Source organism: Oryzias latipes, chromosome 22 (assembly GCF_002234675.1).
Source record: "Oryzias latipes chromosome 22, ASM223467v1".
NCBI lineage: Eukaryota > Metazoa > Chordata > Actinopteri > Beloniformes > Adrianichthyidae > Oryzias > Oryzias latipes.
In genome coordinates, this window is record NC_019880.2 from 23,695,297 (window position 1) to 23,709,677 (window position 14,381).

General features: G+C 41.7%; 2 protein-coding genes and 1 long non-coding RNA gene across 3 annotated transcripts; 1 reads left to right on the forward strand and 2 right to left on the reverse strand.

Moving 5' to 3' along the window:
- Nucleotides 1-2,364: 2,364 nt before the first annotated feature.
- Nucleotides 2,365-4,639, reverse strand: dtd2 (D-tyrosyl-tRNA deacylase 2 (putative)). The gene is made up of 3 exons (XM_004082740.4): nucleotides 4,436-4,639; nucleotides 3,444-3,513; nucleotides 2,365-3,366 (listed from the first exon to the last, which is right to left on the reverse strand). The coding sequence occupies exons 1-3, from the start codon at nucleotides 4,544-4,546 to the stop codon at nucleotides 3,047-3,049; spliced, it is 501 nt and encodes a 166-aa protein (XP_004082788.1). The 5' UTR covers nucleotides 4,547-4,639; the 3' UTR covers nucleotides 2,365-3,046.
- Nucleotides 4,640-9,000: 4,361 nt separating this feature from the next.
- nubpl (nucleotide binding protein like) lies at nucleotides 9,001-12,886 on the reverse strand. The gene is made up of 11 exons (XM_004082741.4): nucleotides 12,714-12,886; nucleotides 11,971-12,112; nucleotides 11,659-11,693; nucleotides 10,541-10,631; nucleotides 10,429-10,468; nucleotides 10,264-10,354; nucleotides 10,099-10,192; nucleotides 9,907-9,992; nucleotides 9,710-9,830; nucleotides 9,462-9,544; nucleotides 9,001-9,387 (listed from the first exon to the last, which is right to left on the reverse strand). Exons 1-11 carry the CDS (start codon nucleotides 12,840-12,842, stop codon nucleotides 9,328-9,330), a joined length of 972 nt encoding a protein of 323 aa, XP_004082789.1. The 5' UTR covers nucleotides 12,843-12,886; the 3' UTR covers nucleotides 9,001-9,327.
- LOC110017506 lies at nucleotides 12,056-12,441 on the forward strand. Its single transcript, XR_002292925.2, has 2 exons — nucleotides 12,056-12,142; nucleotides 12,253-12,441. It is a non-coding gene; the product is annotated as an uncharacterized LOC110017506 (long non-coding RNA).
- Nucleotides 12,887-14,381: the final 1,495 nt, after the last annotated feature.

Consider the following 14,381-nt stretch of genomic DNA (forward strand, 5'->3'; position numbering starts at 1 on the left):
TGTCACATTACTCCAATTCAAATAAAGTTTTTCCATCTTAATTAATTGTAATTCTTGAACTCTGATATGTCTAAATTAGAGCCTGCAGATATACTCATTTTTATAACAGTAAAAGGAAAGAAACAATGTGGATTGGCAAAAGCGAATCATTTACCATTTCTCAGACTTTAACATTCCTCAACTAACCATTAAGGGTGATAAATAAACTCATCCTCCTCTACCTCTCTCTCACTCATGGTGCAGAAAGAATTAAATATAACAGGACAAATAACTAGACAAAACACTGTAAAAAAGCTAAACAACTAAACACATTTGGTCAAAAACCCACACTTAAACCCAAATCCGTCCAGACGGGCAAAGGGAATGGTATCCCACAATCCCTTGTGGTGCCGATCTAACAGCAGCACTAAAGTTACACCTACTTAATTGAATTAATGTAAATGAAAGTAAAATAAATATCTGATGACTACGTGTTATTTTTAAGCTGACTTAACTAAAAAGAATTGATTTATCTTAACTGAAGCAATTAATTAAGTTGGATCAAAGTAAAATAGTTTATTTTTCCAACATCCATATGTGGTCTTATCACCCTCTCATGGTGGAAAAAGTATTATCTGAGCTTCTTCATCCACTAAATCATCTTCAAATGGACACACAATGCTGCTTCACCTCTCTGTGAACAAACTAAGCTTCAACTAAACCTGCTCCAGACCAGGTTTTGTTCAGAGCATGAGTTGCTATGGCAACTTGACCTACCCTGAAACATACCTCCATTTTTGGAACTGAAAACTGAGGTTATCAACTTCCTTAGCCTCAAACTTACTGTGGTAACTAGCATAACCTGCTTTCTGGAATACCCCCCTGTTTAGTCACTAACAAGGCTTGTTTTGACTCTCTAAATCAGATGTTAGTGTTATTTAAGGCAGTTCTCTGGTACCTTTGTAGATGAACTTTCTGCTGGTGGATCTGATGACACTCTTCCTGCTGTTAGTCGAGTTTGCAGGATACGTTCTGGTCTGGAGGTAATGCTCCACGCCATCCAGGACGGCAAAAGAAGGCATCTGTGAGGGACACAGAGAAAGATGATGATGCACATCTGAACTGCAGCACTAACAGAGATACTCTCACTACAAACAATATTCAAAGGCTGAACATTTGAGAAATCAGTTAAATCATTTCAAAGCATTGAACTATTTAGTTGAAGGGAAAAAAAACAGGATATAAAGACACAATGACATAGTTTTAAAGGTTGATAAAAGTCAAAAAAGGAAAAATAAACAGAAGTGTTTAAACTACAGTGTATCTTCCTTTATGAAAATAAAATTAAAACTGTTTTATTATTGATTGCAATAAACAATAATATGGAAATAAAAACATTGTAAACACAAAACTCTAATATATTAACATATTTACCAAATAAATACTACTAATAATGAAAATAAATATTAATAATAATACTCTACTTTCTCACATGTGTTATAGAAATATGGTGAGTAACATTTATTCTAGTGAAATAAACAGTCAAGTTTTCACCTCCGAGCTTTCATCAGAAATCCTCGTCAAGCCGCCAACAATTCCAGAGAAAACCCGAGCTTTAGTTTAAAAGCAGAAAATTGCATATCAAAATTATTTCTAACCTATTTGCGACTACGTTTGCAAATGCTACATTTACCGTAATCTATTTCAGATAAACACATTGCTGAATTTAGCGGAAAAATCTGATAGTCATAAAGTGGTAACTTCCTGTTATTGAAATTTCAAATTAAAAGTAAAAACAAATTATGATATGAAATATCTTAGACATAAATACTAACTAAGTAAAATGAAGTGAAAATCAATATTAACTGTTTCCTTACTAAATGTATAAAAAAAATACAGTATATAATATCAGGTTAATACCCAAAGCACTTAATAAAGTAATAATTGTATGTTGGAAAAAAAAAGCCAACTTTATTGAGCAGCAGTGCAAGTCTGCATTAGTTTAAATTTACCTTCAAAACCAGATTAGGGGGGAACAAAATAATTACACAACAGTGACAATAAATGATGCACAAATATAGAAACTTTACCTCACGTTTGCGCTTTAACTTGTACTATTGATCATCACTACAACCTTAAAAAATATTCCGTTTATATTTTGATAGAAAAGTATTAAACGGAAGTTATGTTGTTGCTAAGAGTTATGCGTTTCACACACACTTTTTTTTTAGCAGAAGCAGTGGTGTTGTGAAAGATTTTGCAACCCAAGCTTCCTGAATTCTGTGCACTTCCGCTTTGCAAAATAAGCATCACTGCCCCCTGCTGGTCGGGAGGAGACTGAGTTTTCTAATCAAATGCATTCATATATTTGTTTTGTTTTAGCCATTTCTGTAATTTCATATTTTTATTTGGTCAGTCCAAAAACAAATTAAATAGTAATAAAAATACACAAAGCAGGTAATTTCCTGTTTTCCCTCTTAGACATCATGAAAATGATACGTCTGGTTTTAAAACCACAACACCCAGGTATGGGGTTTTATTAATGAAAGAAAAGCTGTGCTAATAAAACAGATTTTTACTTCTTAGTCTCACAAACTGTCAGCAGGGACAGCTCTACACCAAAGAAGCCATGGCACAGTCAAACCTTCTGCCTCCGTCATCATGACGGTGTTCTGATGGATCTCTGCTCTTACTCTGAAGACTCTCCAACCTCTCTCTCTGAGGGAGCAGTTATAATGCATGTATAAATACTTATGGAGGACAGTCTGCCCAGATGAGTTGGTTACTAGTTTACAAACCAGTATGTCCAGCTGATGAACTGATAAATGAGGAATGGTAACATGGAACATGATCCTGGACATGATCCAGAACTTTAATTTTCTACACATTTTTACAAAAAAAAATCCAAGATTGCAAAAAATATAAAAAAACAAATAAACAAGAAAGTTCAATCCCATGTGTGTAGCCTGAATTCATAAGAGCGGCCGCTTTGCGTCAGAAACCATCCTCTGCAGGTCCTGGTAAGGTCAGGGGAGGACGTGGGCGGGACTCCAACGACCGGACAGCCTCAGAACTCCATCAGGTGAGTGTAGGGACCGTTTGTGTCCAGCATCAGGACTTGTCTGTTTCCGTACGTCCCATGTTTTACCGTCACATCGGCTGAGGCAGCGGCCGCCGCCAGCTCCTTCGCACACATGGAGACGAAGGCGCTGTAAAGCCGCAAGCCGTCCTCTTTGCTGATGTTTTGGTGGTACTGCATGGCCCGGCCTTTGGGCCTCCCACCCAGGGTGGCCTGAGGAACGATGAGCAGACTGCCGGGCAGCTCCAGCACAGACACCAACTTCCCAGAGGAAGACTCACACAGACGCAGGTTCAACAGCGTGGACACTGGGAGGAAGAGGAACACAATTATGCACACACAGGAAGGACCCAGACAGTGTCAAAGGACTGAGACGATCACTGACCCATCCTGGGCAGCATGTCCTCTGTGGCTCCTTTGAAGAAGCAGACGTAGATCACCATTCCTCTGTTGATCTGCAACAGCAGGAAGCATAAATAATGGACAGCTGCTCCACACCACTGACTGTAGATGAGAGCTGGACACAGAGAGTGTGATGTCATCCATAGAAAACGGTCTACGTCCCCGTTCAACCAAATGTAGTCAATTCAGTCACGCTTTTTTGCAATACAGACGCCGCCATGTTGGAGACAGACAACGTCAGTAAGCAGTGAGTCAACGTTTCTATGGAAACCACTCTCACCAACCAGGAGTGGGCTTGTTGGAAGGCCACACCCCTACCACTTGAAAGCAGACTACGTGAAATCTGTCAATCAAAGGTTTTAAAAGTTAGATGAAGGGGCCAGCAGGCACCACAAATTGACTGTAAACAGGAACTGGACTGAGTGAGCCCCCCCCCCCCCCCCTTACGTTCCAAACAGGAAGTACCTGCTGGCTCCAAGAAGCCAAAAACCCATAGACTTCTATTGAGAAATGAACTGACTTTCTTACTGTATTCTCATTTGGAGTAAAGGAGGATCACCTACTCTTATTGAGGAATCTGATTGGTCAGTTTATAACTTGAATAACTTGGATTAAAAAAAACATGAAAAGAAAATAGGATTATCAAGAACATGTTAAAAAAATAATAAAAAGGCAGGAGAGCAAGAATGATTCTTCTGACCAAACCAATAGAGTGACTGTTTATTTCTCTAGGAGTCCGTTGGCTTTTTTGAACACTTCCTGTTTGGGACGTGGTGAGGTCACTCAGTCCAGTTCTCTTATACAGTCAGTGCTCCACGAGGGGTACTTTGAACACCACCGTGAACGCTCACTCGTTTGACAGATGGCACCACAAACACATGAGCACACACTGGAGGGTTGGTCACGGCGGTGCAGCTCTTCTTTAACCTGTCGTGCTCCGACCAGGCACCAGTCGGCGCACGCGGGTCGTCCTACCTGGACGTACTGAGCCTCGGACTGTTCTCCTGCCGGCTGGACCTGGAGGCGGGCCTGAAGGCACTGCTGCAGGACCGTCCGAGCTGCCGGGCCGCCGCCGCTGTCCGCCATTCTGACTCCGTCCTCCTCTAAGCCGCTGTCATGTGGCTCGCTAGGAGAACACCGAGCGAGCCACTTCCGGGGTGGCCTCACGAGAGGCGTCAAAACTGCGCATGCGTACTTCAACCTTTTGTTTTAAAAAACAAAACAAAACAGAAAATCTCTTTCGAAAGTCAATTAAAGAATATATCTAAATATTTTGCTTTTCAAAAAAAAGCATATTTTTACTGTTTAGTATCGCAAAAATGGCCGAGGCGAATGAAAGGACAGTAAATAAGAAAACACAAACTAGTAAATGTACAATAATTATTGTCATTATTATTAAAATCAATATTATTAAATGTTAAATCAATTTAAAAATAAAAATTAAATAAATGTTTAATTTTTAAAACATCTGTTTTGTAATACAGTGATCCCTTGATTATCGCGGGGGTTACGTTCCAAATAGAACCCGTGATAAGCAAAATCCGTGAAGTAGAAACCTTTATTTTTTTTACAATTATTATACAATGAAATACACTATTATACATTGAAAAGAAAGAACAAACCATTTAACAGGCTAAATCAATTGTTTTTTTTAACAAATAAAAGTACTTTAGAAACGTTTTTTCAACAAATAACTTCTGTAGTGTGCTGTCAAATAATAATTTCAATCATCGATAAGAACAGAAGGCTTTAAATTGCGGAGATTAGCCCCGCCCACCGCGACCCGAGTGGATTAAACGGAAGAAAATTTAAAATGATTATGAAAAAAATAAAAAAGTACAGTGGGACAGATAGTGACTCCGGTCTTCTTTTTCACTGCTCTTCATACTGAGCCGCTGCATCCTCTGCAGCGTTTTTTCCTTTTGAAGCCCGCGGTGCAGCTGCAGGTGTGATTGTTCGGGAGAGGAACATAGTGATAGGCAGTTGTTGTCGCTCTTTTTTCTTCTTTGCTAAAGATCCTTATACACCGACATGCCACCATCGATTATGTTGGAGAACTGTAATGAACGGCTCATCAAAGGGTCCCATTCTTGAGCTACTCGCTGAGTGACTTTTTAGCCAATCAGAATGCAGAACACAATGCACAATCCAAATCCGTGAAGTAGCGAAACCGTGAAAAGTAAACCGTGATATAGCAAGGGATCACTGTATTGGATCTAAGCTAGTGTGACTTAATCACACTCACATTGTGTTCATGTGTTGTGCAGCTACTTCATTTGATGCCAGTTCATGAAAGTCAGACCCCTCATCTAGTCTCTAAAAAGCTGTATTTCAAATTAAAAGTCTTTTGGAATTGCAGTTGAAGCTAAAACAAAAATACACTTTATATAAAAAAACAGAAAAACACATGATTGTAACAAGATACTAATAAACATCAATGAAAAAACTATAAACCCATTTTCACATTTTCTTCAGCATCAATTTATCTTTTTAAGATATTTGTTTTAATATAAAGATTTAAATAAAGAATCACTGCACTGAAAGATGACACCAAAACAAAAAGGTCCAGTTTTAACATCACTAAACGAAGATCAACAAAGTCCATTTTGCACTTGTTCCAGTCAAACTGAGTCAAACACTGGTTTTTACTCCCTGCTGGACAGATGATTGAAAAGAAAGCTTCAAACGAAATTGTACTTTTACAGATTTTTAGAGACTCGTAAACAACCAAATAGAACCGAAAAACTCAATTTAACACACAAAAAGAAGCAGATGACCAGCAGTGAGGTTGTTCCTCTGAGCCAGCAGGATTTTTTTGGAGCTGTTGATGGTAGAAGAACAATGTGTGCCTCCTGCTCATGGTGTTGACATGAAGTGGAGCAGCTCTGAAGGGGTGTCAGCATGGTTCTCGCTCAGCATCTTGGTTGTTCATCAACACTGAGCATAAAATTAAAAAAAACTCACGAAAGATCCCTTCAATATTCAGTACTACAACAAAACAGGGGCAAAACCATTTCAAAATAAAAGCTGACTTGTTGCAGAGAAATGTTATAGGGAACAGTGTTCATCTTTACCAGGGCTCGGTTAGTCTCGTCCCAAACAGTCGAGATTTAAAAAGAGAAACAAACAGTTCATTAGAAACTAAATACCTTCTAAAAGAAAATAATCACTTAACAAGTTTATCTAAAAACCAGAAAGAACAAATAACTTTACTGGATAAGTTGCAAAGTGAATAAAATGAAAAAACAGAAAATCAGAGCAAATCTAAAGCTTTGGGACAACCGTTCACTTTACAAACCCAGTATTTTACAAAGTAAGGAAAAACAGGCTGAACTAAGAGACCCATCCTGAAGATCTGTTTCAGTTTAAAAATGCTATTATTTTTGTTGTATTTCTGCAGGAATATGATGAAAGTTAAAGAAAAAGAAACTTACAGAATCTATTTTAAACAACAGTTTGTTGTTGATGTTTGGGATAAAGATGGTCCTGATCGATCTTATGTGACGAGTCTGTTCTTGGGTTTTTGTCTTGTTCTTGAGTCTCAGCAGGTTCAGGTTCATCAAAATGATGAACCCTTGAGAAATTTATAAATATACATTTTGGATACATTTTGTTTTGTGAAAACTTCGCTGTTTGTTTGTTGTATTGTCAAAAACAATTGAAGATTAACCAGCGTTTTACTCCCGTTGCTGCAGTGTTTGCCTTTGTTACGTCTTGTTACGTCATCCCGTCATTCTGCTCACCTGGCAGGTGTGGCCAATGATCTTAATCAGCAGATCTTAATCTGATCTTAATCAATGACAGCGGCTTAAAGGAGGACGGAGTCAGAATGGCAGACAGCGGCGGCGGCTCAGTACGTCCAGGTAGGACGACCCGCGCGCCGGCTGGTCGGAGCACCACCAGGGCAGGTGTGCAGGGCAGGTGTGCAGGGCAGGAGGCTGAGGAGCAGGAGGCTGAGGAGCAGGAGGCTGAGGAGCAGGAGGCTGAGGAGCAGGAGGCTGAGGAGCAGGAGGCTGAGGAGCAGGAGGCTGGGGAGCAGGAGGCTGGGGAGCAGGAGGCTGGGGAGCAGGAGGCTGGGGAGCAGGAGGCTGGGGAGCAGTTGGGTTTTGAGTTGGAACTGTGCTTGTTGGCTTGTTTCTCTTTTCTCCCACTTGGTCCTCAGCAGTCTTATCCTGCTGGGCTTCTATATTTTAGTTTGGGGTTGGACCTTGGTGGTCTTTATTTGTTCCTTTATATTATTATTATGACTTATTTTATGTTTGGCCAAGGTTCCAATCCTTCTGTTTTGTCTTTTGTTGGCACCAGCACAGTCATTGTTTCAATTTGCTTTAGTGGGCACAGGTTCATCCATCCAATAACTGCTCATTCCTGGTACTGGAGTTCTACCACCCTGCCTGTTTTCCAGCTCTCCCTGCACTGCTTGCTGCTGATTACCTGGACCAGGTGTGTTTATTCAATCAGATCTGGAGACATCTGATCGAGCTAATCAGCAGCTAGCAGAACTTGGAGATCTGGAAAACAGTCAGGGTGGTAGATCTCGAGGACCAGGAATGAACAGCCCTGCAATAAACTGTGTTAACTTCTTGGTGTCCAGTTCTCATGTAACAGCCCCTTTATTTTATTTTATTTTATTCTGTTCCAAGTTATTCCCAACACTGATTAGAACAAACTGATTCTAACCTGCTTCTTTAGATCATGCATTCTTTAGAGCAGTGTTTTAGTCATAGTCTGTAGATCAAAACAGACTATGAGTTTCTGCTTTTTTTTTTTTTTTTTGGGATGCTGGTGTGCCGCTGGATTTTTGTCAAGGTTAAAGTGTGCCGTGGCTCAAAAAAGGTTGAAAAACACTGCTTTAGAGAGACCAGATTTGTTTTTTTAATTACCACTGGTACAGCATTCCTTTCTACAGATGCTTCCAGTGCTCCTACGCCATCAAGGCGAGCAGCAGGACCGCCACTGTAGCGGGAAGGATTTTGTTCAGATATATTCCTTGTGCTTGGAATCCTTCTGTATTTTTTTTTTTTCCATTTTAGTTATTAATAAGACGACTAGTCTCATAAATAGTCATGGGGGTGGAGGTTGAAGTTGGAGTCTGACTGTGAAAAGTCTTTTCCTGAATTCTTTGTTCAATTTCCATCTTTCAAAGTTGAAGATGATCATCAAAGACCCTTCTCATCTTTTTAAGTGGGACAATTTGCAGAATCAGTATGACATACTTTTATCCCCAATGTCAATCACCAACCGGTTTGTTTGGTTACAGCCTGGAACACGCATTTCCTCTTTGCTGGAGAGCGACGATCCATCCCTGCATTTTATGCCTGGGACTCCCAAACAGAAGGCTTTGTGCTGTGTTCACACTGAACGCGATACACTCCTCAAATCTATGAGACGCCTGTCTTTCGAGGCGCTTCAGATTTGCTGCTCAACGCCTGTCCAAAAACGCGTTCATGAACCTCACGCTCCAGACGCGTGTGGGAGGAGCTACTGTCTATAGATATGGGATAGGAAATGGGTCCAAATGCTGGAGACCAGAGGCGGACTTGTAGAAAACAGAACTATTTAATAAATAAAAGCCATGGACTTAACCAGTTAACACAGGACATCCTGGAAAAAAAACAAAAAAACACTAAACTTTACAGCACCAGCAGCTCACCAGGAAAACAGAGCTCCTGTCACGACAAGACTTAAACTTGTTTCTAGAGGACATGAAATGAATACAAATGTTTGTGCTTATTTACTGATTAATTACATACATAAAGCTTCATTAAATATGATTCAGTGAGCCCGCGTGGTCAGATGGAGACGTCAAGAGTCTGGAGCGCCATGACAGCAGAGCGGTCTCTCTGGTGCGATCGTTTCTCGGTCCATCAGCTGACTTCCTGTAATCGCTGTAGAACGGCAGACGCCACCTTCCGGTACGCCTTGGCCTGCAAACAGAGCACACGTGGCTGTAAACGTCTGAGGATGGAGCGGCTGAAGCGGAGCAGAAACAGGCCAACACCTCGGAGCTGTCGGGAGCAGAGACCACCACCGGCTGGCCCACGTCCGACGTCTCTCTGATGCTCAGATGGAGAGGAATGTCACCTGATGGCACAAACACAGGCGTTCAGGCGGCCCAGATTGAGTTGGGACTTAATTTCAATAGAAAGGAAAATATCTCTTCTTTTTAAAGCTGTCAACAAAAGTTCTGACTGCATCAACGGCATAAAAAAGAGGGAGGAGCTCAGCGTGGAATGCAAGTCGTCTAACCCAGGAAGGCGACTCCCAGAGTTTCAGCGACGCGCCGGGCCCCCTCCGAGCCAAAGATGTGGGTCTGGTGGTTACAGTTGGGGCACTGGAAGACGCTCATGTTCTCCACCAGACCAAGAACCTGCAGGGACAAGATCACTGAGGGGTTTCTGCTGTCTCCTCCACAGTTGGCGTTCAGAAACAGAGAGAAGGGTTACCGGCACGTTCACTTTCTTGAACATCTCGGCTCCTCTGCGGGCGTCCAGCAGAGCGATGTCTTGTGGCGTGGACACGATGACGGCACCTGCACGGCGACATCACACAGCTGAGTGGATCCAAACTGCATCCTCACAGTGAAAGAAGACGTAACTTCCTTTGAGACAAGTCTGGTTCTCAGAGCAGTTCCTGACCTGCGATTGGAATGTTCTGGGTGATGGACAGCTGGACGTCACCTGTCCCAGGGGGCATGTCCACCACCAGGTAGTCCAGAGAACCCCAGTGCACCTTCAAGCACAACATCCCTGACATCAGAATGTAAAGGTTTCCCGCTGCAGTGGGAGCTGAAACACCCGCACCTGTCTGAGCAGCCGCTCTATAGCTGACATCACCATCAGCCCCCTCCACACAATCGGCGCCGTGTCCTCCACCAGGAAGCCCATCGACATGCTAGCAGAGAGGGGGCGGAGTCAGAGCTACATTTGCCAAAGAGACAGTGCCACCGACCGGGAGGATCAACTCACCACGGGACCCCATAGTTGGTCAGGGGGATCATTAGATTGTCTGAAGGACCAAACGGCTGAAGTCAGTTCAGCGGCAGAAGATGAAAGCAAACAGACGGACGGGTCTGCTTACTGTCAGTGAGCTGCGGGTTTCCTGTCAGGTTCATGAGTTTGGGGATGGACGGACCGTACACGTCTGCGTCCAACAGACCGACCGTCCTGGACTGAGAGATCAGCAGAGCTTGATGTAAGGGGGGGGGGGTCAGCCGGGAAAGAGCACTGACTGTAGATGAGAACTGGACTGAGAGAGGGTGACGTCATCCATGGAAAATGGTTCATTCCAGCTCCAACCCAATGAAGTCGCCATTTTTTTCACAATATGGACGCCACCATGTTGGAACCAGAAAACTTCAGTAAGCAATGTTTGTCCAAATGGGTCTGAGTTTACATTTCTGTCAACCGCTATCGCCAATCGGAATCGAGCTTGTTGGAAGTCTACGCCCCGCCCCTTCCACTTGAAAGCAGGCTACACCATATCTGTCAAACACTTTCTTACTGCCTACTTTCATTGAGGCATCTGGTCAGTTTGTAACTTGAAATACAGAAAAAACATGTAAAAAGACGATTATCAAGATGTTAAAAAAGGTATCAGAGCAGGAATGGTTACAAATACAATGACGGAACAGCTGTTTATTTCTCTATAAAATTATATGGGATTTTGCCTTCTAGAAGCCATTGAAACATTGGAGGGGAGGAGTCACTCAGTCCAGTTCTCATATACAGTCACTGGAATGGAGGCAAGGATATCTTAAGAGCAGTGTCTAAATCAATGTTTTTTCTTTAAGTATTCAGAAGTACAGTGGTCCCTCAGTATATCGTGGTCCATCTTTCGCGGTGTTGCTGTTTCAAGGATTTTTTTTTTTTTTTTTTTTTTACATGTAATTTTCCATGTTCATTTATTTTCACAGTACATCGTTTTCTGTGTTCTGATTGGCTGTTGACCTTGTCAGTCAAGCTCTGTCTCCTGTACAGAATGCGTTCATTTTGCCAGCGTTACATAAAACTTTGATCGTGATCAGATCCTTGTTTTCATTCTATAATCCTTATAGGTTTATTTTTCTATTTGCAGATTTAATCGATGGTGGGTTATTTTTAGAACATGGCTTCCGCGATAAATGAGGGATTACTGTAAACCTACACGATTCTACATCTTTCTATTATTTTTATTCAAGAATATAAATAAAATCTTACCGAATCATTAGCCATTATTGCAAGAGCCAAATTCACTGCAGGGAGAAACACAGAGACTTCACGTGTGAGCATCTTCACACCAACATGTTTCCTCTCCAACATTCACACCAACAACATGATGACACGTCTGATCCACCCATAAATGTTCCTTTAGAATCAGGGTTTGGTGCTCAGGGTCGCGTGTTCTACCCTCAGAGAAGAACTAAGTCCTCCTGTTACTTCAGCAGGATGATGTAGTGTTGCTGAAACATGTGAAGGTGACCGCTTCACTGCAGGAATCCTCCTTGTGTCTGGGAGGAGTTCCCTCAGTACCTGCAGTGGTGGACTTCCCCACGCCGCCTTTTCCTGAGGCAACAACGATGACCTGCTTGACTCCAGCGACTGGCTTCTGCTTGGGAAGACCTCTGGCCATCTGCTGCCTCTGCCTGTCCTGAAGCGCTCTGCTGTCGGACGACTTTGGTGACACCACGAACACCATGGAACGGTCAGAAACATGAGCAGAAAGCAGCGGACATCCTTTCATTCTCTGCAGTTTACCACTGAAACTGTTACAGCAGCCATGATGATTCAAAGCTGCATTTTCATGTGTTTTAGATGCAGAGAGTGGACATAAACAAGAACAGATTTACTGCTAAAAACCCTCATCTCTCTAATAAAAAGTTTAATCAACTCTTCAGAAAAGCATGCACATGTAAAAGCAGACTGGTGCTTGAACTGCTGCCGCTGCGGAAACATTTTAACCCATTAAAATGTTCAAAAATTTCTAAAAAAAAAAAAAAAAAGCAGCAGAGACAAACTTCCGGTTGAGCATTTCAAAATAATCTTTCATTTAAAAAAGTGCTTCTAAAACAACTGAACTATACGAATACACACGCCAAATATTATTTATTGAAGATATAATTTAAATAGACGGAACTGGGGTGAGATTTCTTTTTTGTTGATTTGTTTATTTGTTTTTGCGTGTCATAACAAAACGCACTTCCGTTAGCCAAATGCTACGACGACAAGCTAACACTAAACACTAATGTGGCGTAAAGAATCAGCTCAGATCTCACCTGATCCCGTTTCAGCTGCACGCAGCAAGACGTCGCAGCTTTTGTCTCTGCTCCTGCTCTGACAGCCGGGGGTCTACAGCTCAGGGTCTTCAGAAAATGAGACAGTTTGCTGTAAGTGAATCGAGTCATGTCGCACCGGAGCTGCTGCTCTCACAGACGCAGCGCATGCGCACTACACGAACTCTGAATTCTTCCCTTTGGGTGGAAGAAATGATTGTTTTCAATGAAAAAAATAATAAATGTTAATAAAACAAAAGTGATTAGGCATAGATAGCTTATATCATATTTTTGAATACATAGTTGGTACATAGTAAAAAAAAAATCATTTTAATTTACAAATGTCTGTTTGAATGAGATATAAATTGATTTAATGTAATTAAATATATATTTACATAAAAACTTTCCTGATTTGTATTTCGTTAAATCTTAAATTCTGGGGGGTTTTCTGCTTAGGTGCAACTTGTTCTACTTCTATTCTGATTGAACTAATAAGGTGATTGTTTGCAAGTGGGCGGTGCAAAAGAAATCTATTTTATGGTGGGGTTATGGTATAGGCAGGCATCTGTTATGGGCGAAGAACACAGGTGCATTTCATTGATGGCATTTTGAATGCACAGAGATACGGTGACGAGATCCTGGGGCCCATTGTTGTGCCGAACATCCAACAACAGCACCTCATGTAGCAGCATGATAATGCACGGCCTTCATGGATCTGTACACAATTCTTGCAAGCTGAAAACATCCCAGTTCTTGCATGGCCAGCATACTCACCGGACATGTCACCCATTGAGCATGTTTGGGATGCTCTGGATCGGCGTATACGACAGCGTGTTCCAGTTCCTGCCAATATCCAGCAACGTTGCACAGCCATTGAAGAAGAGTGGACCACCATTCCACAATAGACAACCTGATCAACTCTATGCGAAGGAGATGTGTCGCACTTCAAGGTGCAAATGGTGGTCACACCAGATACTGACTGGTTGTCTGAGTCCCCTGACCCCCTCAATAAAACAAAACTGCAGATTTCCGAGTGGCCTTTTTTGTGGCCAGTCTAAGGCACACCTGTGCAATAATCATGCTGTCTAATCAGCATCTTGAAATGGCACCCCTGCGAGGTGGGATGGATTGTCTTGGCAAAGGAGAAGTGCTCACTGTCACAGATTTAGACAGATTTGTGAACAATATTTCAGAAAACTGGTTATGTTGTGTATGTGGAAAATGTTTCACATCTTTGAGTTCATACCTTAAAAAATGGGAGCAATAACAAAAGTGTTGCGTTTATATTTTTGTTCAGTGTAATTTTGAAATGACTTTTTAATGGCATAGGTTGATTCGAACAACAAGAAAGCAATCGATTCATCAATCGCATATTACGCACCCTATATAAAGCAATGATTTGATACAATCCTTCAACATTTCAGTCTTCTGCAGCCATTCTGACTGTGAGGAAACTGTGTTCATTAATGAATTTACCGAACCTGGTTTTAAAACAAACTGTTGATTCAGGATCACATCTTTTGAAAAACTGTAAACACTAGACTGAGATGATCCAGAACTGATCCCCTCCAACAACTGCAGATGGGATCCACCATCAAAAAACCCGCTTCTCAATGTCTTCAAATGACTCCTGTTGAAAGAGGTTTTAAAAGTTCTGCTTTTTCAGTGTTT